This window comes from Mesocricetus auratus, unplaced genomic scaffold, assembly GCF_017639785.1.
Source record: "Mesocricetus auratus isolate SY011 unplaced genomic scaffold, BCM_Maur_2.0 Super-Scaffold_100010, whole genome shotgun sequence".
Taxonomy (NCBI): domain Eukaryota; kingdom Metazoa; phylum Chordata; class Mammalia; order Rodentia; family Cricetidae; genus Mesocricetus; species Mesocricetus auratus.
This window is the reverse complement of record NW_024429194.1, coordinates 35,873,199-35,897,506: the sequence shown is the minus strand read 5'-3', so window position 1 is coordinate 35,897,506 and position 24,308 is coordinate 35,873,199. Positions and strand designations below refer to the sequence as shown.

Sequence of the window (24,308 nt, the reverse complement as noted above, 5' to 3'; positions counted from 1 at the left end):
CACTTAGTTAAAGGTGTTACAATTAGTTCAGTGAATGGTTCTTATGTGACTTTGTTTTCATAGAGTAAAACTTAAAAAAAAAACCATACCCAAGAAAAGCTTCAGATATGCTGGTGAACCTTGTCAGTCCCTTGAGTGGGTTTTGTTGTATCCCACCTCACTAGGAAAGGAAGCGAAAATTCTGCAGATGCTGTCTCCCTTTTTATTCTGTTAAAACCGAGTGGCCTGGCATTCTCCCAGGTCTATAGATGTTTGCAGGGTTCAGTCAAAGGGGAATTCTGGCAGGAAGTTGGTAGGAGGGTTGTTAGAGGGAAGGGAAAGAGCAGTGGGAGAGTCTCTCCTCTCTGTGCCGCACCCTCTGGTCCTTCACGGCTGTGTCTCCGGGACAGGTTCCCCGGGCTCTGGCTGCCTCACGTTCTTTGTGCTGAATGGCACAAGGTGCTGAAGGCTTCTTGCTGTTGTTGTGTGCCGCCTTACAGAAGATACAGTATCAGTTGGCTTCCTAACTGTTCTTCATGAGGATAATGACTGCTCGAGTTACATTTCCTGCATTAAATGTGTAGAGTGACTTCTTTCCCCCTGGCCGATAAACTCACAAGCTCTACCCAGCTACCCGCAGCAGCTGGTTCCTACCCTGAAGAGACACAAAAGGGAAGCCATTTTGTGAGCTGACTCATTTTAGCTGCCTGTTTTAAAACCAACACCACAGACTCCCTTTTATTATCAAGCATATAACCCATCCTACTTTCTGGCTTAAAGCAGGTTGTAATTTACATGTGGTTTTAATTGGTGACAGACTCCTTGCCTGGAGTTTTATCTGCTGATGCACATTACTCCTTTTTATTCTGTTAAAAAAAAGAGTGCCCTAACATTATGTTTATTTGATTTAAACGCTTAATTTTTTGTTGTTGCTCTATAAGTTTTAAATTTTAAGATACAGTTGTCATTAGGAATGTAATCTGTTACTACCATTTAAAAATGACTTAACCACTGTTACCTGCAAAATGAGCAATAAGTAAACTTCCATGAGGCATTGAAGTGGTGAGCAGAATTCAATCGGGAGACATCTTAAATGATGCTTGGGTTCGAAGAAATCATTCAGGATGTCTTTAGTACCTGTTGTTATATGTGGTGTGTGACAGGTGAGAGAGTCTGTTGCCTTTTTTTTTCTTCTTCCTGTTAGGTAAGAGGAAAAAACCATAGTTACTTTCTTTAATTTGAGTAAAAATATCTTTGTAAGTCAGAAGTGAATAAATGGAAGGGGCAGGCTAGGTTATGGCCCTAGGTGTCTTGGCCCTTGTTACCAGGCACTGAGAAGGAAGGTTGTCCTGTTTTGTAGGACTTGGACTGGTGTCATATGCTTTCTGTAGAGGGAGGACATGTATTTCAAATAAAACAAGGAAAGTCTGCCGTTTTCCTCTGATGGAACACTTATGTGTCTGGGTACCCTTTGAGTGTGACACAAATGCATGATACTATTGAGGCTCATTTCACATATGAACAAGATTCTGTTCTTGCTATATGTACTGGGTGGTTTTGTGTGTCAGCTTGACACAAGCTAGAGTCATCAGAGGAAAGAGCTTCAACGGAGGAAACGTCTCCTTGAGATCCAACTGTATGGCATCTTCTTTAGTGATCAATGAGGGAGGGCCCAGCCCATGGTGAGTGGTGCCATCCCTGGGTTGGGGGTCCTAGGTTCTGAAAGAAGGTAGGTTGAGCAAAACCATGGGAAGCAAGCTAGTAATCAGTTCCCCTCCATGGCCTCTGCATCCAATCCTGTCTCTGGGATCGTGACTGAGTTCCTGTCCTGACTTCCTTCAGTGATGAACGGCAATGCTGAAGTGTAAGCCAAATAAACCCCTTCCTCCCCAATTTGCTTTCTGGTCATCATCTTTCATTGCAGCAGTAGAAACCCTAACTATGACACTGTATTAAGCCCATATACAACCTGAATCTAGAATAGATAACTTTGAAGCTTCCCTAAGAGGAATGAAGGCCTTTCACTGGCTGTAGTATCCTAAAATGGATGGTCCCTCCAATGGCCATTTTTATATTAGCTACTAATAAGTATTACTGAATCACTGGCTAATTCTGAACATTTTGGTTCATTATAATTGGATCTGTGGCTTATTGAGGATGAAGACTGACTGTCTCTTAGCCCTGTAACTGCCGTGGAAGCAGAAAAATGTGCCTGGTCAGCCATTTCCTCCATTCTGAAGAGCAGGGGAGCCAAAGCATAAACCAGTTAGGAAGGAAAGTTTGTTTTTCCCAGTCACATCTTGCATTTTACTTTTTTAAAAGTTGGAGGGAAATGGGACATGCTCCAAATGTTGGAAGGGAAGCCTCTTGTTCATGTCTCTCCCTAATATTCCGTATGTAAAGCATTATCAATCACAGTTGTTCCCTGGTGTTAAATGGTTCATTATAGTCAGTGAACCACAAAATATCTAGGTAAAGAGGCAGGATTCAAGTTAGGGGCCAGATGCATTGGCCATATGACTGCTTGCTTCTAGAAGGACAAAATGCAGCTCTTGGTATTCATTGGATATGTTGGAAGGTTGTTGTGTTTGTCAGAGTTTGTTAACCTTGTTGGGGAAAGGACAAAGCAGTCAGACAGGTACTAAATCTTCATAAGCCCACAAGTCCTGAGAACTTCACTCATAAATAGAAACTTCATTCATTTTCTTCACTATTTCACCATTGCAGATGGATAGTTGCCTTGATATTTGATTATTTTGAGTGAGTATCTTCTCTAAGCTGGTCTGTGTTTCTGGCTCTCTCTCTCTCTCTCTCTCTCTCTCTCTCTCTCTCTCTCTCTGGTGTGTGTCTGTGTGTTCTTTCATATTTCAGGATAAAATGGGTAAGAAAACTGTGGTTTTTGTGTAATAGTTCAGTACCTCTCTTCATTATTTAATGGGTTCATGAACTAGATGACATGTTTTATCCCTCAATCTTTGGTGTTTTTAATATGTGTTTATTTGTTGTTTTCCCCCATTTATTTTGTGTGTGTGGCATTACAGGGACAGGTACACTATGGTGCTCCTGTAGAGGACAATTTGTAGAAATTGATTGTCTCTTTTCATCACTTGGATTCCAGGGATTGAACTCAGGTTATCAGGCTTAGTGACAAGCACCCTTACCTGAGTCATCTTGCTGGCCCTTTTCTGTGAAAGTTTAGACACAGACATCTCTCTTTTTTATTTCTTCTGTTAATATCTATGAGCCAAGTCCTGGTTTTTAATGTTCCTTCTGACTGTTCCTTCTTGGCTTCTGGCAGCTCTCATTCCTCTGCCCATCTTTAAATATTGTTCCTAAAGCTTGGCCTTGAACCCTTTCTTCTTCTGTTCTTTGCCAGGAGTCAAGCTCCACCTGCCTCACATAAACAGACTCTCTTGAAACTTCTTCCAAATTCTAACTCGCTTTTTCCCCCTTACTCTTGTCCAGTCACTCTAGGTAGGGTTATTCATACCCCCCCCCATGTATGGTGTATGTGTGTGGACATGTGTGTGTGTATGTAGACATACATGTGTGTATACTTGTGGACATTTGTGTGTACATGTGGACTTACGTGTTTGTGTACAGGCCAGAGGTCAACTTTGGGTGTCTTCCTTGGTCAGTCTTCACCTTATATTTTGAGATACTGTCTCTCATTGAGCCTGGAACCCACCAATTTAATTAGGTTAGACTAGCTAGCCAAGATATTCTGAGGATTCTCTCTTTAGAGGGGTGTTGGGGAACTGAACTCATGTACTCATGCTTGTGTGGTACGCATTCTATCTACTAAGGCATCTATCTCCCTGGGCTCTATTTGAAGAAAACCAACTTCTACTTTTCATTGCACAGTTAAGAGCTGTAATTGCCAAAGTTTTGAAAAAAATCAGCCCCATAAACAATTTTTTTCAGAAGTTACTATGATTTCACAACTTTCATAGTCTTCTTCATATGTACACCCTGATGTTATTATTATTGTGTACATATGTATTACATTCCCCGGTAGACTGTAAAGTCCTCAAAGGGAAGGAGTTTATCTTCAACTTAATGGAATCCTAAGGAACATAACATACTGTCCTGTACATAGTAGCTACACAATAAATATTAACTAGGACAAGCTAATGAAGTTGTTGTTAATTGAAGCAAAGAGAAACAGTTATGTTATAGCTTCCTAAAATTCTTCAATCTCATTTCAGAAAAAAATGAAGGATTTGGAGTATTTGGGATTAGTGTCCTTGATCTCTAAAGGGGTTTATTTGTGCTTAGGCATGTATTTTGGTTGTGAGCCTAGCCTTTAACAGCTGAGCCATCTCTCCAGCCCTGTGCTTAGATATATAATGCTAAGTGAACTTTACATTGAACAGTCTGCAAAAGGAAGCTGTTGTGAGCTGTATTAGAAATGCCAGACATTTGGTTACTTTGCCTTTGCATGCTGAAAAGAGACTATGCTTTTGTGTGCTTTGAGCTTCTTGTAGATGGTTTTTTTCCTGCCCGATAATCAGGGTTGTATTATTTTTCTTAAAAATACCATTGGAACATGCTGTCCCTCCTTGGCATTGTACTTGGATATTAATTTACTGCTGGAGGACACATTGGGGGAGATTTCTGAAATTGCATAGGGAAGTGTTTCTTTAATCCTCAAATTTGTCAAATGCTTTATAGTAATGGAGATCCTAATCTCCCCGTTGGTAGAAGAGATGGAATGGTTCCTGGGGATATTTTTTTCCTGAGAAATTGCTATATTAGAAAATGCTTCATTCAGTTTTTTCTTAATCCTTTCTGCATGCTCAAAGGCCCTCAGGAAATGAGTAGATGGTGTTGATTCAGGTCTTTTGTCAGACTCTGAACAATGCTCCGACTCTGAGTCACAGTCAGTGGCCTTGAGCCCTCATAGGTGACTCTTAAAAGCAGTTTGCTTTAGTATTGCAATCACATGTGCATATTAAACAGACTGTTCAAATGAGGTCATGATTTTGGGAAATAGTCGTCTTAGACTATCTTGGCCATGCCACATAAATTGTCAAGCAGCCAGGCAGTGTGTAGTTTCCGGGGTGAAGGAAAGGCACCTTGAGGCCATGATACTCATGTTTCATTGGCTTCTTCTTCTTCAGGTTAGGTCACGGCATGCTTCTCTTCTCCTCTGCATTTTTTACACTGAAGAATTTTTTTTTCTTTGTTTGTGAGGCAGTCACAAGTTGCAGCTTGCCTTGTAAATGATAACATTATTAATGTCCTTGTGCCTTTGGAAGCATTTATCCATTGCCTGCTAACAGCCATTGCTTCTGAAGTGTCCAGAGCTAGTGCAGTGCTGAGAAGCACGGGAAACATCCAGGTCCAGGAAGGGCACAGACACAGTAATGATTGCTCATTCTAATGATGAATGTGCGCAGCTCTTTCCTAATGTGATCTGGGATTGGGAAAAGGTAGGTTGTCCCTAGCTTGTTACTTTCCATTGCCTGGTACTGTTTGAATTACCCTGAATCTGAGAGTTAGGGGAAGAACTGGAGGATTAATTTCCCATGACTATATTAGGAAAGGTAGTTTTGAACTGTCCAAAATTAAAAAAAAAACAAACAAAACACAAACATCTTACCACAACCTACTGTTTGACACCCCAGAAGGAATGTTTAGCTGTAATTCTAAGCTCTTTAGAATTTAATTTTATTTCTTAATAAATAACAAGTATTACCAATTTTCTTTTTTCAAAAGATTTATAATAATAACTATTATTATTTTGAGACAGGGTTTCTCTGTGTAGCTTTGGAGCCTGTCCTGGTACTCACTATGTAGACCAGACTGGCCTTGAACTCACAGAGGTCTTTCTGCCTCTGCCTCCCAAGTGCTGGGATTAAAGGCGTGCACCACCACTGACTGGCTGATTTGTTATTTTTAATTGTGTGTATGTATGTGTCTGTGTGAGAGTATGTGAATGTGAATGCAGTGCCCATAGCAGCCAGAAGAGGGCATCAGCTTCCCTGAATCTATGAGCTGCCCTGTGTTGGTGTTGAGAACAGAACTCCTGGCCTCTAGAAGAGCAGTAGGTGGGCTCTCAACTGCTAAGCCATTCCTCTAGCTCCTTACCAAACCTCAGCCTCTTTTTTTCTCTCTTTCTTTCTTTGATTTTTCCAGACGGGGTTTCTTTGTGTAGCCCTGGCTGTCCTGGATTCACTCTGTAGACCATGCTGGCCTCTAACTCACATAAATCCGCCCGCTTCTGCTTCCTGAATACTGGGACTAAAAATGTGTGCCACCATGTCCAGCACCAACATTCTTAAATATAGAGTTCTGAGGTAGAATTTTGCTTCTTATCCATTCCCAGGGAAACTTGGGTAGTGTGCATCCAGATTCCAAGGCTTTTGAATGAGAGTTCATCCTTACAGTTGTAAGACTGTATTATGTTTTTGCAAACATCCCTCACCTCTAAGAGAATATATTTATTGTCTTGTATTGTAGCGAGTCTCCAGCTAATAAGTCACATTGAGCAGTTTTTGGATACCAACGAAACACTGTATTTTATGAAGAGTATGGAGTGCATCAAAGCTTTCCGGGAGGAGGCCATCCAGGTAGCTGCACTCACCCATGTTCTACCCAACAGCTGTCAAAGGGCAGGCATAAGCAACACTGCACAAATAAGCCTGGGCTTTGGAAGCATCATTCTCACCGTGAACAGTACAGTATGCCAAGAGGAGTGGGAATGACTTAAATTACTGCATCTGTCATTGTCATCACGCAGGAGGAATGGAGGCAATTGGGGCAGGGGTGGGATGGGGGATTCATCCCTCAGAGTTGGCTTTTTATGATACCAGTGTCCAGCCTACATGCTCATACTGAGGAAAGTCCCATTGTAACCTCTGATAGCCCTGTCATTATAAAGGATAAGCTAAGTCTTTTAGGAAAATTGATTTTTGAGAAGGATTTTATAAAGACAGGAGTAGGTATATGAATGCCAGAAGAAACAAAGAACCCTACAAACAATAATAATTTCCCAGTGTTTTAAGTGGGTTTTCTTTGTTTCATTAGGAACTTTTAGAAAATGCTGGTGCTGGGTGGTGGTGGCGCAGGCCATTAATCCCAGCACTTGGGAGGCAAAGGCAGTTGGATCTCCAAATTGGAGGCTAGACTGGTCTACAGAGCAAGTTCCAGGACAGCCAGAGATACACAGAAAAACCCCTGTCTTGGGGGAAAAAAAGGAAGGGAGGGAAGGAAGAAGGAAGGAAGGAAGGAAGGAAGGAAGGAAGGAAGGAAGGAAGGAAATGCCTATAAACTCCTTCTGGGTCATTTCTGGGCATTTATTCCGTTGAGCAAGAAGTGAGCCAGTTTGAAATAGAAAGTGTATTTTTAAAGTAGACATAGTTGTAGAGTGTTTCTGTGTTGGTACACTGAATGAACAAATTACTACTTGAATAATTTAGGTTCATACAAAGAATGACAAGAAAATGAGAAAATGTCATTAGAAGTAGATGATCCACACCCCCTACAGATTAAAAAACAAACAAGCAAACAAAGTTTTGGAAAAGTAGAATCAAGAGAAGACTAAGGATGGCTCAGATGAGTAGAGACAGATTTTGGCTAATGGGGAGAAGTAGAATGTGTTGCTTTTAAAATCCCCACCTCAGGCTTAGTGGAACTTCTAACTTCTGTACTTGTTGCCACCACAGCTCCCGAAGAATGTCAGCAAGTAGTGTGAGCCTTAGAGAAAAGAGAGAGCTGGACTCTGGCTGTACAGCCTCGAGGGCACCCAGTGTTGACTGATCTTGCATGCTAAGGGGGATCAGGGCTGGTTCGGACATGGGTGGACAGTCTGTCTCAGTAGCCTAGTGTGGACGGGGCCCAATGGTCCACAACTAGGGTGAGAACCAGACGGAAGAGGAGCAGGAGAGACTGGAGACAGATCAGTCCATCTCAGCGCAAACCTGCTGTACGCTGTAAAATTAGGCTGTTAAAGGAACATGAAGTTCATATAAAGACACAAAATACCTAGTGGCTCTTTGCTCCTTTGTCATCTTAAATTTTCTGATGTATAATGTTGTCTATTTTCCTTTTCTCCCCTTCTCAGTAGTCTCCCTGACCACTGACACAGTCTCAGGAGTCCATAGTGGCTTAGAGCTCACAGTACAGATGAGGCCAGCCTTGAACACTTCATTTCCTTGTCTCCATTTCCCCAGTGCTAGGATTAGAGGGATGATCCAAGAAGCCAGGAACCAAGATGAGCATGTTTCTTAATTTAAAACATATATAGTATATATTAGATGTGACATACAGAAATATTTATAATTGAAATAATATGTTGAAATTTATTTTAAATTTTCTCCTAGAGCTGGGTGAGATAGGGGTGTAAACAAAACAAGGTTGGTTGAGTTACTGCTGGAGTGAGTAATGTAACTCAGCAGTAGAGCACCGGATCATTGTGCACGGGGTTCTGTGATCAACCTCTGTTAATCACAAAAAGAAACAAAAACTGGGTAAATTGACAGCTCTTGAAGTCAGATGATCAGTGTATTGAGCTGCATGAGCATTCAATAAAGTGTTGTTTTGCTTGAAATCATCTGCACTGAAAGGTAAAAACAAAGCTCTAAGCAGCCAGAATCTCTGTGGCTCTGAGCAGCTCCGTGCCTTCTGTGATAGCCGTCTCTCTGGTTCCCAAAGGACAGAGCAGTCTGAGTTGCTGGCTTCTGATTACCAAAGTGCTTTTGTTTCTGACAGATTCTGGTCTAGTGCCTTGGTCTGGAGCTGTGCTTGGCCTTGTGTTTGCTCTGACCTGCCTCTTCTACTCTTGCCCACCCCAGTTTTCAGAAGAGCAGCGCTTCAACAGTTTCCTGGAAGCCCTTCGAGAGAAAGTGGAAATTAAGCAATTAAATCATTTCTGGGAAATTGTTGTTCAGGGTAAGATGGTCTTGTTTCCTTCAGATATTGATGCTACTTAAAAATATACATGAAACTTTCCTTTTTACTTTTTCATTTCCATGTGTGGTGTACATGTATGTGCATATTCATGAGGGTGTGCATGAGGCATATGTTGCTTTTGTATGGCTGTGTCTGTGCGTCGTGCTGAGCACATGTGCACGTGCACACACATACAGGGAAGCCCACGGTTGATGCTGAGAAGCGTCTCCATTGTTCTTCACCTTACTTTTTAGATGGAGTTACTTTGATCACCAAGGATGAAGGCCCTGGAAGCTCTGTCACAACTGAGGAAGCCACAAAGGTATAGAGAGCTAATTCCCTCCCTGTCTTTAGCTGAGTTACACCATGAGGAAGCTACTAACACGGTGGACCTATTCCTTATCAGCCAAGCCCACTATCAGCCACAACATTCTTATGTCCCAGTTTTAGTAGCTGCAGAACTGTTGAACCCTCCTGCTTAGCCTAGATCCTAACTAAGGCTGTGAAATACCACTCTCACATCCCTCTCTTCACCACCATAGATATTTTAAAATCATGTGTGGTGGAGTGGGCTGCATGCCATGGCGGTGTCTTGTGGCACATGGCGCCTGTGGGTGTTAGATACAACTGCAGGAATCGGTTTTCTCCTACCGTGTGGGTTCCAGGGCTTGAACTCAGGTTGTCAGACTTGATGGCAAGCACACTTACCCACAGATCTGTCCAGCTGCACCTTCCCATCTCTTGTCAGAATACTGGTTAAACAGCTAGGACTAGGGATGTAGCTCAGTGGTAAAACAATTGGCTAAAAATAGCATGCACGAGGTACTGGGTTTGCTCCCCAGCACTAAAAACAAAGATAGGAACTGCTCCAAAGATTCAGAGTCTAAGACTGGTCTCAGGAGTGGTTGGTTTGAGGTTTTAAAGCTGTTTTGGGAATATAATGTCAAGCTGGTAGAGAAACACTCCTAATCTAGCACTGGGAATAGCCAGGTGTTTTTACTGAAAGACCCCCCCCCAAGTATACAGAACCCAGGAGCTTTTGATTGGCACATTCGTTAGGCAAAGCCCTCCTTGTTTGATGTATTGAATATTAAATCTGACTCAGCTGTCAGTCAAATATATGTAGCTATTTAGCTCAGTAATTCTTCCTTGTACATCAAGGTTGTAATGAAAATTTTATGAAATTCAATTGAATAGCTCAGAGGACATAGTTTATAGCACTGTGCTGCAGTCACAGTCACTGGCTGACCTATTCCCTCTAGCATGGCACCTGGCAGCTGGTAGTTGACTCAGCTGCTGTGGAGTGGTCACTGGGCTTGGATAATGACAGTTCCTTGACCTCCAGCTCAAATGGTCAATTCCGGGAGCACAGGGCTGTGATGGAGACTGGGCATAGCCACGGGGTAAAGGAGAACTCTACCTGGAGACCAGAAGAGCTGGTAAGGGAATGGAAGGGGCAAGACTGGGAAGGTTTAGTGTTTATCTGACTTCAAAATGCCATAATTTTCAACTCAGAAAAGACATTACACAGGAAGTGAGTACTATTTGGGAGAAGAGTTAGCTAACAATAATCAAGAATTTTTAATTAAATATTTTGATTTGCAAAGTTTTTTTTCTTGTTTAGTTTTTATTTTATTTGATTTTTTTCAGATAGGGTCTGTAGCCCAGGCTGGTTTTGATCTCCCTGTGTAGCTGAGGAAGACCTTGAACTTAAACCTTTGTGTGTGTGTGTGTGTGTGTGTGTGTGTGTGTGTGTGTGTTTGCGTGCACGCACGCACGCTCACACATACATCTATTTAAGTGTGTGTTCATGTGAGTGCAGGCACACTCAAGCTGTCACATGGGTTGGCAGTTAGAGGACAACCTTGGGTGTCACCCTTGTCTCCCACCCTGTTTGAGACAGGATTTCTTCTTGCCACTGCCTGTGACATAGTACCTGCTATTTCTACGTCCCATCTTACTGTAGGGCACATGGGTTCGGAGGATCTGAACTCAGGTCTTCACTTATGCAGCAGTGCTTTACCCTGGGCCATCTCCATAGTGTGGCCTTGAATTCTGATCTTGCTGCCTCCATCTCCCAACTGCTGAGATTACATCACCACACCAGTGCATGTAGTGCTGGGAATTGAACCCAGGGCCTTTCACTTGCAAATGAAGCATTCCACCAATGGAGTCATGCCCTCACCTCCCACCCCCACCCCACACTCACTGCAAAAGCTTTTGACAAAGAACAGGTATGGGCCTACTCTTGAGAAGCAAGACCGCAGTGCTTACAAGAATCCTCAGTGGTACTGGCTATCACACAGTGCCTGCAGCCACTTCTGCCACAGCCAAAACTGAGTACATGGACTTGAGAATGTCACTCAAATGCTTGGTTTTATTTCTACTTGTTACTTTATATAATGCTGTAATAATATTTCTCCCGTAAACTGGAATGTTGTCAATCAAGGGTCTTCAAAGAAGTACCAATATAAAACACACAGAGTGAGTGAGTGAGAGATAGGGAGAAAGGGAGGGAGAGAGACTGTATTTGTTTAACCTAGACCTTAAAAAATCCAAATGTTTTTCTGTATTTAAGCTTGGCTTAGAGTTAGTCGAGAGAATGAAAAGTGACCTGTGGTGGGGAAATGCCAAGCGTTATATTGTTATCTACAACTTGAGGTTTTTATAGAAGGAAGAGTACTTGTTAAGTTTTCAGGTTGTCTGTCTCCACTTGCAGGCACAAACAAGCTGATTGTGGGCACAGCTTTTACCTCAAGTGTATCAAGGGAGTACCTCAAATTGGACACTGGTAAAGACAGTTAATTTGATTGCCTTCATCTTCCTTGATGATGGGTGCTGGCTGCCACTGACTCACGAACTTATAAAGTTTAAAGATATCAGAGGGATAACTCTTCGAAATGAAAAGTTCTCTCAGGATAACATCCTAAAAAAAATCTCTTGTCAATCCCTGTTCCCAACAGATGCTGAGACTTGCCTGGACAAATCTATGCAGGTTGTAAGGGGGATGGATGCTTTGGGTCCTGCAGGGTCCTCCCTGCAGGTAGAGCGGGGGAAGGGCGGTCCAGCCGGCCTCTTCTGGGGGCTGAGCAGGATGGTGAGTGTTGACGACTCAGACCCTCCCCCATTAGTTACCGAGGAAAAAAACACACTGAGTCGGGAGTCTGTCGAAGCAGGATCTCAATTTATTTCAACACGCAGGAACTTATATACTGAGGTAGGGGATGGGAATCTTAGGATAGGGTAAGGTGATGTGAGGAGTTAAGGGCCAATAGTATTCCACCAAGCAGGCAGGTAGCTAGGCTGGGGGCAATCTTGCATCAGATCTGGCTGAGTCACCCCCACATGGAGGTTACAGGTTAGAGACAGGTCGCTAAACTCTAGCCAGACTGAGGAGGTTACACTGGGCCTCACATCCAAGCCCTAAACTCAAGTCAGGCTCAGGATCTTACACTGAGCCTCAAATCTTAGCCTTTCTTAGGCCCATCAGGGTCCTACCTCCCTCTTATCATTGTTGCCAATCTGCTGTTCATCACACAGATGAACTGGCTAACATGACTGGTGGCAGGTCTGAAGTCTGAGGCAGGCTGACTGGTTTGAGATCAGGCAATGTCCCTCTGCCACCATCTTGAAGAAGAATTCCTCCTGGGAATTCTGTGTCGTTCAAGGCTTTCATTGATTGGATGAGATTTACCAAAGTTTATCAAGAGTGTTCTCTTAAAGTAAGCTTTTATAAATGTTTATCTTACCTACAAAACACTGTCACAGCAACATCCAGATGGAACCCCTGGCTTTCAGGCCTAGAGGTGTTGGAAAAAAGCTATGCCAGTCACCTCTTGCTAAATGCAATAACTATGTATAATTTATTTTTAGTCATTATGCATTATGAAGAATCTGTCATCTAGGTAAGATTGACTATATAATTCTAGTTTTTACAGCAAGTGGGAAATGCTGATGTTCAAAAGGTAGACTTTCCTCCCCACAGCATATCTTAGCTAAAAATGTCACATCTCAGTGAATACAGTTAGTGAGGGAAGGAATCTAACAAGAGATGACACTTTCAGATTGTGTGAGACTCATCTGTATTGCACAGGTGATAGCTTCTTTCAGGTTAAAGAGCACAGAGCCTATGCATCAGGAGTTTCAATGTCTGATAATTAAGCTTTAGAGAGAAATTTTAGCTAATTGCTAGGAATACGGTGGCATCCTTAGGTGATTCTAATAACACCAGAACCGATTTCAGTTGTAGTGTAGGACAACTGGGGATGTCGCCATCTTTGAGTGGAGGTAGCACAGTGAATAGCAGGTGGGAGAGGTTCTTCTCCTGTCCCTGGCTACCTGGTGCCGTATTGCTTGGTGGACAGTGTTTCTCTACCAGCACAACTCCACTTTATGGCAGACGAGAAGTCAGGAAGTGCAGCTGAATCTGTGGAGTACCAGTTCTGTGAGAGGCCTTTTGGTATGTGTTATCCTAAAACCTCTGCAAAAGTATATAGCACAACAGCTTTGAAGTTCCCTTTTACATCTAGAAAACACCCCCCTCTCTGTCTCTGTCTCTCTCTTTCTTTCTTTTTTACTTTCACATTTTCAGTGCTTCTACCAATTTATTTGTTTGTTTGTTTTGGTTTTTCAAGATAGGGATTCGCTGTTTAGCCCTGGCTGTCTTGGAACTCGCTCTGTAGACCAGACTGGCCTTGAACTCAAAGATCTGCCCACTTCTGCCTCCCAAGTGCTGGGATTAAAGTGTGCCACCACCACCTGACCCAGTTTAATATTTTTATGTGTATGTGTGTGTATGTACACATGTGAACATAATGTAAGAATGCTAGTATGTGGGGTGCATGCGCCTGTGTTATGCAGGGAGGCCAGAGGAGGATGCTCTGTCACATTCCACCATATTCCTTTGAGACAGGGACTGGCATTAATTTTGCTGTAATAAAATACCTAACAGAAAGTAACTTAGGGAGAAAGGGCTTATTTGGCTGACAATTCCATGTGCAGTTCATCATTGTAGGAAAGTCAGGGTAGGTACCTGAAGCAACTAGTCCTAACCAACGAAGAGCAGGGAAAATGATGTGTGCATGCTTAGCCTTACCCAGCCGTCTCTGTTCTTACATTGTGCTGTTCCCAAGCCAAGGAGAGATACTGCTCACTTTCAGCATATCCCATACCCTTTAAAGGAGGCAGGACAATTTGCCCACAGACATGCCCACAGTCCAATCTGATCTAGACAATCCATTATTGATAGGATTTTTCCAGGGATTTTAGGTTGTGTCAGGTAGACAATCATTACCGGCTCTTTCACGGAACATGGAGCTAGGCTGACACCCATCAAGCTCCAGTGAGCCTCCCACATCTCTGTGGTTCAAGGTGCATGTAGCGACTCCTGGGTTTCATTGTTTTTAATTAAATTCTTTTTCATACAGTATATTTTGATCATGTTCTTTCCCCTTCCCCAACTCCTCACAGATCTTCCCCACCTCCCTACTCATTCTTTCCCTCTTCCCTCTCAAAAAAAAAAAATGAAAAAAAAAACCTGAAAATCAAAAGAAACAATAAGACCAAAAAAAAAAAAAAAAACAAAAACAAAAAACCAAAACCCAAAATGAAACAAAGAGCCTACAAAAGAAACCCCAGAACATGGAGGCTGTTTTAGGCTGGCTAGCTTCTTCTGGGGGTAGGGCCTGACCTGGAGTGGGGTTGATACACCCACTGGCACTGCATTTCACTGTCACTATTTGCAGGTACCAATTGCAAATAGCTTCTTGGTTGGGGTGGGACTTTGTGTACATTTCCCCTTCTCAATGCTGGGATTTTTATCTGGCTTGAACTTATGCAGGTTGGTGCATGTTGTAATAGTCTCTGTGAATTTATATGTATTTCAGTCCTGTTGTGTCTGGAAGACACTGTCTCTTTGGTGCCTGTCATCTGTCACCTCTGGGTCTCACGATCTTTCTGCCTCCTCTGCCCTGAGCCTTGGGGGGGAGGGGTGTGCTATAGACGTCTTATTAGGACTGAGTGTTTCAAGCCCTCTCACTCCAGTTGCACATTGTCCTGTTGTGGGACTTTGTGTCAGTTATCATGTACTGCAAGAAGCTCCTTTGATGAGGGCTGAGCCATGCACTGATCTGTGGGTATAGCACTATTCCATTAGGGGTTATTTTATTGCTAATTCCCTTTAGCAGAATTGTAGTTGCTTTTTCCCTAGATCTACAACCCATTTAGCTGCAGATTCTTGGCCACTTTTTCAGTGTCCAGTATGAGTTCCATCTCATGGAGTGGGCCTTAAATCCAATCAGAAAGTGATTGGTTATCACCATGGCATGTGTGCCATTATTGCACTCGTTTATCTTGTAACACTTGGCTATTTATATGGGTGCTGGCATCTGAACTCAGGTACGCATGTACATGCAGCAAGTAGTCTTAATCACCGAGCCATCTTTGTAGCCCTTAATTTAGTGTTTACACCAAATGTTTATATGATGCTATTTTGATTTATGAAGAACTTCCACAGTGACCCAAAGACTGTGAAATAGAGCCCAAACTGTGATTCACCTCCACAGTGCATCCTATTGGTGTCTGGTATGCAAAATAATGCTTTTGTGTCTGCCTTAACATCAGTAAACCCCTTTTATACTAAACATGTCTTTGTGGTCTATGGAATGCTTAGTGGGCAAAGCTCAATACAACAAAAAGGGACTCTGGTGGAAGGCAAGAACTGATACGTAGAATTGTTCTCTGACCTCCTCATGCACAGTGTGTCATGTGTGCACCTGCACACTGACGTGCATATATGTGTATACACACACAACATGTACATGCTTACAAAGATGGTATCTGTTGGTTTTTTTTGAGAGAAAAGTGCGCCTGTAAATGCTAGTGGAGAGAATGCAGACTAAGATTCTGGCTCTGGGAAACGGGTTCCTCGTGCCTTTTCCCTTGCATCGGGTGTTTTTTGTTGGTGTATGTGCATGTGCTTGTATGTATGTGCATGTGGGGTTGTATGTGTGGAGGTCAGAGCAGAGGTCCATGTTAGATGTTTTCCTCAATCATTCTTCACACAGGTTTTTGAGACAGGGTCTCTCACTGAGCATACTGCTGACAAATTTGGCTAGACTGGCTGGCCAGTAATCCACCAGAAGTCTCCTATTTCTGCTTCTCCAGTACCAAAATTGCCAGCATTCACTGCCGCACCTGATGTTCTTTTTTTTTTCTTTCAATTTTTTAAATTTAAATTAGAAATAAGCTTGTTTTGCATGTCAGTTCCAGCTCCCTCTCCCTCCCCTCCTCGCCCGCTTCCCCCGCACCAGCCCCCTGAGGCCCCTACTCAATCTCTACTCTGTTCCCCAGGGAGGGTAAGGCCCCCCATGGGGGACCTCCACAGTCTATCATTTGTTCAGGGCAGAGCCTAGGCCCTCCCCCAATTGTCCATGTTGAGCGAGCATCCTTCATTGTGGGATGGGCACCCAAAGTCCATTTGTGTGCCAGGGATAAATACTGATCTACTACCCAAAGCCCCATAGATTGCCTATTTCTCCTCACTGACACCCACATTCAGGGGGTCTGGATCAGTCCCATGCTGGCCTCCCAGCCATCAGTCTGGGATCCAAAATCTCCCCCTTGTTCATGTCAGCTGTTTTTCTGAGTTTCACCAGCCCAGTCTTGACCCCTTTGCTCATCACTCCCCGCTCTCTGTCACTGGGTTTGAGGAGTTCAGTTCAGTGTTTAGCTGTGGGTGTCTGCCTCTGCTTCTGTCTGTCACTGGTTGTAGGTTGTAGGATGGTATATAAGGTAGTCATCAAACTCATTATCAGGGAGGGGGCATTTAAAGTAGTTCTTCACTATTGCTTAGATTGCCAGTTCACACCTTACATGGGTGCTGGGGATTGAAATGGGGTTTTAATGCTTGTACAGCAAGCACTTTTACCCACTGAATCAGCGCCCCAGCCCTCCTTGTGGCTTTAGTAGGAGTAACATGCTTCAATTATTTCACCAGTTGGTGAAATGCAAACCCTTTGACTAGGCGCTGAGTTTTCATTTACATTGTCATCCATTGTTAGGTTTGTCCTTTCCCAAGTCATCATTTAGGAAACCTTGACTCTAATCAGAAAGATAGAAGAACCAAGCTTGTCAGCCATCTACATCCTTTCAAGATATTTGCCATAAGCTTTTAAAAATCAGCAAACTTCAGATTCTTGCTATGAAATGTTGACATTTGAAAGGAAATAATTATCCAGGGATGTGCCCTTAAGGTGAAAATTAAATAGTAACTTTATACAACACCTTAAAGAGTGTCACTTCTCTCCAGGATGTTTCAGAAATATGTGGATTTTACCATTCTTTGAGAAATGGAGGTAAGTCTGTCCTGGTACAGACATGGAAATGTATCTCATAGACAAAACTGTGGTGTTTCATGGCTATAACCGTGCAACTTGGGAGAAGAGGGCATGGAACCAAGGCCAAGTCCAACCGGACTGCCCATGTCAAAAAGAAAAAATCATCTACAGATTTAGATAGGCACTTTAAGTTTCCTGGTATCTCTCATTTCATTTTGAAGTTGAGGTGCAAATACTGCTCTATGTAATTCATTTTAATGTCACTGGGACCAATTGATATTTTTGCTGAACTTGTTCTATTCCTAGTGGGAATTTTAGACCTGTCGTTTCCATAGGAAGTCTCTGGCAGGAAATCTTGTTCTAGGACTTAGAATCCTGATGAGGTATTCTAAGATAAAGTGTAGGAATCATCTCCCCTTCTCCTCATGATCGATCACCACATTTGGATTTGGTTTGTTTGTTTCCTTAATTTTTGCTGCCCTAGTATTGGGGATTGGATCAGGGCTTTGCACATGCCAGACAATCTCTTTACCACTATTGTCCCAACTGGATGTTTTTTCCATAATCTGCAGTCATCTGATGGTGTTGGAGTCAGCCCATTGAAAAAGTCTTGGGGTTTTGTTTTGTTTTGAGGTGAAATCTCACTTCATGGTCTAGGCTGGCCTGGAACTCCTTTGTAGACATGACTGGTTTCAAACTCTACAGCAGTCTACTTACCTGGGCCTCCAAGTGCTAGGATTGCATGTGTGAGTCACCACAACCAGCATTCTGTTTTTAATGTGGGTGTTGGTAAGGGTCTGATTGTTACCTTTTGGTCTTAACAGAGGGTTAAGACTGGCAGTTTCTATGCAAAGTTATTGATTTCATTTCTCTGAATGAATCTTGTGTACTTAGAGGTAGTACTGTTGATTCATTTTATAACGATCTTTAGGTAAGGAGACTCTTTGTGGTAAGCCCAAGTAAATGATGGTGGTTTGAGGAAGGGGAAGCATGTCACCCAAGTGTCCATTCTGTTTTTGCTCCACTTGAGCATATTGCAAAGGAAAACAATGACAAAAGATGGGAGTGGCTCGTGCCCCTTTCTGCTGTGCCTGAGAATTTGATAAAGCAGGCTAGTCCTCTGGTGCTCACTGCGTAGACTAGAAATTACTTGCTGTTGAAATTGATGAGGAGCGATCTGCAGAAGAGATCAGTCTGGGGCTTTGGGGAGGATAAGGAGGCAGCCCAGTCTGCTTATGCAGAAATGTGGAGATCTGTCAGGAACTCAGCAGCTGATGTTCCAAAATTGGTGGAGGGAAACTCAGGATTTTCTTTTCCTTTTCCTTTTTCTTCTTTTCTTTTCAATTTTCTTTATCTTTCTTCTTTTTCTTCTCAAAACAGGGTTTCTCTGTTTAACAGCTCTAGCTGTCCTGGAACTCCTTTTCTTTTTTCTGCTGCTCTTCTCTTCCTAGGAATTTGGCCTCATCCCAGAGATGTGCCATTCGTGGTTAATTATATATACCATGGCCACACTGTGCAGAGGATCCTATCTTAATTTATCCTTTAATTGCAGTATGAAGAGGCCTTGTAAGAGGTAAGGCAATGGGAATTGGAGTTTAGAGGATGAATGCCAGGATGCATTAGGGTTTTTCTAGATTCATCAAGGAAAACCCACCATGTTTCAGGTAGCTTATAGTGCCGTATGTAGTGGGCTATTGCCATGGAGTTTGATATTTCTTTGGGAAGTGCTGGTTATTTGTGGCCCCACGGTGGTATATACTAGATCTACCTTTGATTCTTTTCACCCTAACTAAGTAAGTCTTACTGTATGTTTCTGACATGTGGAAACTTGTCTGTTGGTTAATGATAATGAGTGGAAGTGGCAAGGTAGAAAGTAATCATTTTAGTATAATAATCAGGACAACTATGAAGATAAGAATCAAGAGCCAAGCATAGTTTATTTTTAACCTTTGACACAGAAAGCCATGTGCAAAGCTTCATTTATCTGTAGCTGGCCCTCAGATATCTTTGTTAATATCTCCCAGAATAAATCCATAGGATCAATGATACCTAAACTGCATTGCAGTTCTGTTCAGACTGTCTGTTTAGACTGTCTGCCTCAGATTTTCTGTCACTGGTAGCCTTGATCCCAGCTCTGCACAGGATCTAGTAGACGGTCACCAGAGAGCTATGGGGAGATCCATAGTGTCCTTAAAGAATCTCAGTCAGGATGGAGATCAACAAGCAGTGAGGGAAAAAGCCCAGAGGAGAGATGTGGTCCACAGACTGCCCTAGCTTCTGTCCCAGTGCGGAGAGCAGAGGCAGTGAGGCACACCAACCTCACATTTACAGTTCTGTTACCCATGTGTGAGTGGAGCCTGCTTCCAGGGACATGCTGCGTGAAGCCTCGTATTTAATGGGAGACTCTGGTTTATGGCTTGGTAAGGAGACATCATTGTGGTAGGTCTTGGGTTGCAGGGTTGTGGTCATTTCCATCATTCATAAAAATAGCAGGGATTCGTAGAGAAAGCAGTTTTCATGTTAGAGAAGTGAAAAAACTGTAAGTACATGCTTTCTTTGTTGCAAGGAGGCAAGTTTGAACCGGAAGGCTTGCTCACCACACAGAGTAACAACAGAAAGCCGTGCCCACCTCCTTCTGTGCTGGGACAGGTAGACACATCCACCCCTACTTATAGTTGCCCTACACCGTGAAGTCTGAAAAGGTTCTCTGCTATTCTGTCTTGAGGGACAGGGTGGGAAATGGTATTCAGATACTTCCCAGAGCTACTCAGTACTTTAAAAATCTGATATTACACCTGGATCTACAGCCCTTCAAGTGTGTCTGCCTTTTAGGAGCTCCAGTTTTTAGCACACTGATGTAGAGTGTCCTCATCTGTCTGTTTTCTAGCCATTTCTCACACAAACAGGATTTCCATGGAAGATTAGACAGCCTCCCAGTGCAACCATTTTGTTCTCTGTCGACATTTGTCCTCAGCTAGGTTCAGGAAGAGATGCCTATAATCTTGCTAATCTCTTTCAAAGGAGACCAGGAGGTGCTGGTTTTACTAGAGGGGGGTGGGGATTTCTTATTTTCTTAGCTTGGACATGCCAACACACCCTGTGGAAGAAATGACACCAGGTGTATGCTATCAGCCAACCCATCACCTCCTTACCAAGCACTGATGATTCCCTTTCTCACAGAACTGTCAGGTGACGAGTCAGTGTGGACTATCAAACCTCAAAACTAGCCCTCTTGTTTAGAGACGAAAGCTCCTGTGTTTTAGAACCTCCCTCCGTTTGCCTGTTCTTTTCATTAGAAAGACATAAATAATCATTTTATTGTCATGGCCAACTTCTTGTTTATAGTTTCTGGCTCCCAAAGACAAAGCAAAAGAAGATTCAGCAGGACTTGAAGAAGGTGGCGATGTGGATGATTTAGTAAGTACTTTTAATATGCACCAGGTGTTTAAAGATAGAATTGTCTAAGCTGTAAATACAGCCACAAAAACCGTGATTGTAGACTTGTTTTTCTTATTTGTATGTTAATTTCACACACATACCAGATGCTCCTTGCACTATTATTACCATTACAATTAATTATTACCATTACAAATGTAATCGTATAGGTAATTTCTTAATGGGGTTCCCTGAGTTCTCCAGTTTCAATTATAGTATTCATTCGGATTAATCATCCCCTCTGAAGAACCAAAAAAAGAGCCAAGGAAGCTAGTCCCTTAGTAGAAAAATGTTATAATTTACTGAAATTGTTCTTAACCAAAAATAAGCAGTGTAGCATGCAGTTTGTGTGGGTTGACAAATACAAACATCCTTTGAAAAGCCCACTTCTTAAGTGTTCTCAATTAGCTTAATATAAACAAAGCAGACTGATAGGCATTTGAAGTTTCCTGGACCTCATCACAACTCACTGTGGGTGCCCGGGAAGCTATGCAAGCGTGGGCTTCTGCAGCCATCACTTATGTTTGGGAAAACTGTGCCCTTCAGCGGCCTCGTGAAAGCTGGAGTGACGTAGTATGGTATCAGCCTTTGGTGGAGAAGTTTTTAGGGCTGGAATGAGGAAATATTTTGGTGTTTAGGTCCTAAAATATTTGGCAGAGAATACCTGAATGGGTGTGTGTGGCTATCAGGACAACCTCTCACCAGAGCCACAGGCCTGAGGGCAGCTGGTTCCCTTCTAAATACGTTGTTCTCACTTTCAGCTGGACATGATATAGACTGTGGATGTGTTGGGAATCCAAGCATGCCATCTCCGCGTTGCTGAGAGCTCAGAAAGAGCATCCTGGAAGCCATTCAGGGGGACCTGAAGCCCTGGTGATCATTCCAGCAGACAGCTCAGGAGCGAATCACTCCAAATCTCTACAGAATGACCACATCCACATATATTACAAGGGGTAACTTAGACCCTATCCAAATTTATAAAGACTCACTATTTTTTGATTGACGTATTGTTTCTTGTGTGAAGCCTTATTCCTTTTGGTATATTATACACATACATTGAAGTTTCTGGAAAGTAGACCTCATCCTGTCCTGGTGTGTCGATGAGGAATGCAATCTGGCACGACCCCAGATGACATTTTCAGCCCTGCTCAGGCATCATTCACCAGGTCTGCCAGCAGCAATAACTGATGTAGAGGGCACGGTAGTGTTCAGCTTTTACCAAGTGAGTTGGAAAAGTCACAAGTAATGACTGACCCAGTTCTCTTTCTCTTAAGTATTTTCACTGCCACTTTAGCTCATATTCTGGTGACTTTCCATTGACAGAGCGGGAAGGGAAACACAGTCACCCTGTGTTAGCTTGGGAATAACAGTGTTCTCATGAAGAAAAGGTCTTTGTTCATCCCGGTCTCTGTCATATTGGAAAACTCTGGGGAGAAAACCAAGGCTTGAGAAAAATCATTATCAGTGGTTAGAATTGTGTCATTGCATTGGTCCTCACTTACAGGCTTCTGTCTTTTCTCTGCCTAAATCAATGACTATATATCTGGATGTTTCACTTCCCCAAGCAAAGCACTTAATTTTCTTTCTTCTGTCGCGTTCCTTTTCCAAGTTCTTATTCTCCTTTCTTAATAGCCTCAGCCATCATGTGTCAACACCCTGTAAATGGTCGTGGGTGGACTTCACTGGTGGATGGCATGCTAGAGGCATGAATGGCTCGTCCCTCTGTGGACCACTGCTAAGTATATGCAAAAGCATGTCCAGTGCTGAAAATTAAATATAGTCCATGTGTGCACTGAGGATCATACACCCAAAGTGGGTGTCACACTGCCCAGGAGATGGCAGGCAGTGCGGTTTACGTTGGGCCCTTGGGATCTTCCCCTTGATGATCTGAACACTAGAGTCAGACTTGATGTCCAGGTGCCCTCTATCCATTCACCACCTTTTGAGACAAGGTCTCATTATGTAGCTCTGGTGGTCATGGAACTCCCTAGGTAGACCAGGCTGGCCTTAGACTCAGATCAGTCTTGAGTGTGGATTCAGTGTGGATTCTTCGAATTTTACTGAGTGAGAGTTTTGTTCCTCGAAGCCTGATGCACTGTTTCCACCTCCTCCTGGACCATGACTCAGTAAGTGTGACCCTGTAAGTAGCTCCTGTCTTTGACAGTGTGGGGAATTCTGTCCCATCAAGCCAGAAAAAGGTTTGAGTTGATTTAGCCTTACAGATTTGTGATAGTTTTCTTTCTTTTTAATTAGGTATATATGTGCTTGTTTGTATGTGGGTATGTACATGTGAGTCCAGGAGCCTGAAGAGACCAGAAGAAGACATTGGGTTCCCTGGAACTGTAGTTATAAGTTGTTATACGAGCCACCCAGTGTAGGTGCTAGGAACTGAACTCAGGTCCTCTGCAAAGGTACTTATGTGCTCTGAACTGCTGAGTCATCTTTCCAGCCCCTCCTTGTGATACTGGAGAGATGAGAGGGAGAAATGAGAAAGGACTAAATTACATGTACTTTCCAAATCCATTTCATGTAGGCACAGTGGCACATGCTTGTTGACTTCATGGAGCATACTATTGCGAATAGGCAAGTTGTGTTTTGGATGAATTTCATTTCCGTGAAACAAGCTTTGCAGGCCTAGAGAACTCGCAGGTTTTCTGCTGACATCTTGCCTTAGAAAACAATAAGTACTGAGTTGCCATCCATCAGGCACAGACTAGTCCCCAGAAGCTTAGCATTGTCACATGTGCCAGGCTTGAATGCGCACTGGAGGTCACAGAACATAGTCTCTGCCACCCTTGGTTTCCTATGCCAGAATACTTGCAGGGAGACAACAAGGACAATGTGGAATGAGCACCATGGGAGAAAGGGCCTCAAACAGCTATCTGCTGCTCATCAGAACAGGCTGCTGCAGAAAGGGCCTCAAACAGCTATCTGCTGCTCATCAGAACAGGCTGCTGCTCATCAGAACAGGCTGCACCAGCCACCGTACATCTCAAAGCAAAATACACGTGATCTTTCATTTACTTGAAAAATCATCCTGGTCTCAGTTGGGAAACCAAAACAAGGGCTGGTAGGATGGCTCAATGGCTAACACTGGCCACTGCTCTTCCAAAGGACCTAGGTTTGACTCCCAGCACTGGTCACCTTGTCTTGTCTGTCAGCTTAGGTGCTCTGAGGGCATGCAGTGAGGGTTCCGGAGTTGTGTGCTGCTTGTAGCAGAGCCTCTGCTAAGTTACTGGACAGCTGCCCCACAGGCTCAGTGAGTGGGAGCACGCCCTTGGAAATACTCTGTAAGTGCTGCAGTGCTCTCCACAGACCAGGTGGTTTCATGAGTGTTCCAGCTAGAAAGCATAGGCAGGACATATGAGTTCTTTTTACACAAAAAATGTAATTACGTTTGTTTGTGTATGTATACATGAAGGGCGTCAGAGGGCAACTTGCAGGTGTCTGTTCTCTCCTTCCATCATAGGGGTCCTGCAGATTGAGTTCAGGGCATCAGGCTTGATGGCAAGCACCTTGACCCGCTGAGCCATCTCTCTGGCCTGACAGATAGACTTTTTAATAGGTCTGACTCTTTGGTTATATCCATCATATTTCTTTCGGGATGTCGGCTTTCAGAACCACCAGAACTACTTATCTAGTTATTACATGAAAAATTAAAGT

General features: G+C 43.1%; 1 protein-coding gene across 4 annotated transcripts in view; it reads left to right on the top strand.

The window, feature by feature from the left end:
- Positions 1-21,648, top strand: part of Xrcc5 (X-ray repair cross complementing 5) — a 90,145-nt gene extending 68,497 nt beyond the window's left edge. Inside the window, exons 17-22 of one of the 4 annotated variants that reach the window (XM_040752665.1) lie at positions 6,445-6,554; positions 8,778-8,874; positions 9,129-9,196; positions 10,137-10,313; positions 20,556-20,627; positions 21,407-21,648. In XM_040752665.1, coding sequence (XP_040608599.1) covers positions 6,445-6,554; positions 8,778-8,874; positions 9,129-9,196; positions 10,137-10,313; positions 20,556-20,627; positions 21,407-21,421 — 539 coding nt within the window. In that variant the 3' untranslated portion in view covers positions 21,422-21,648. 4 annotated transcript variants of the gene reach the window in all.
- Positions 21,649-24,308: the final 2,660 nt, after the last annotated feature.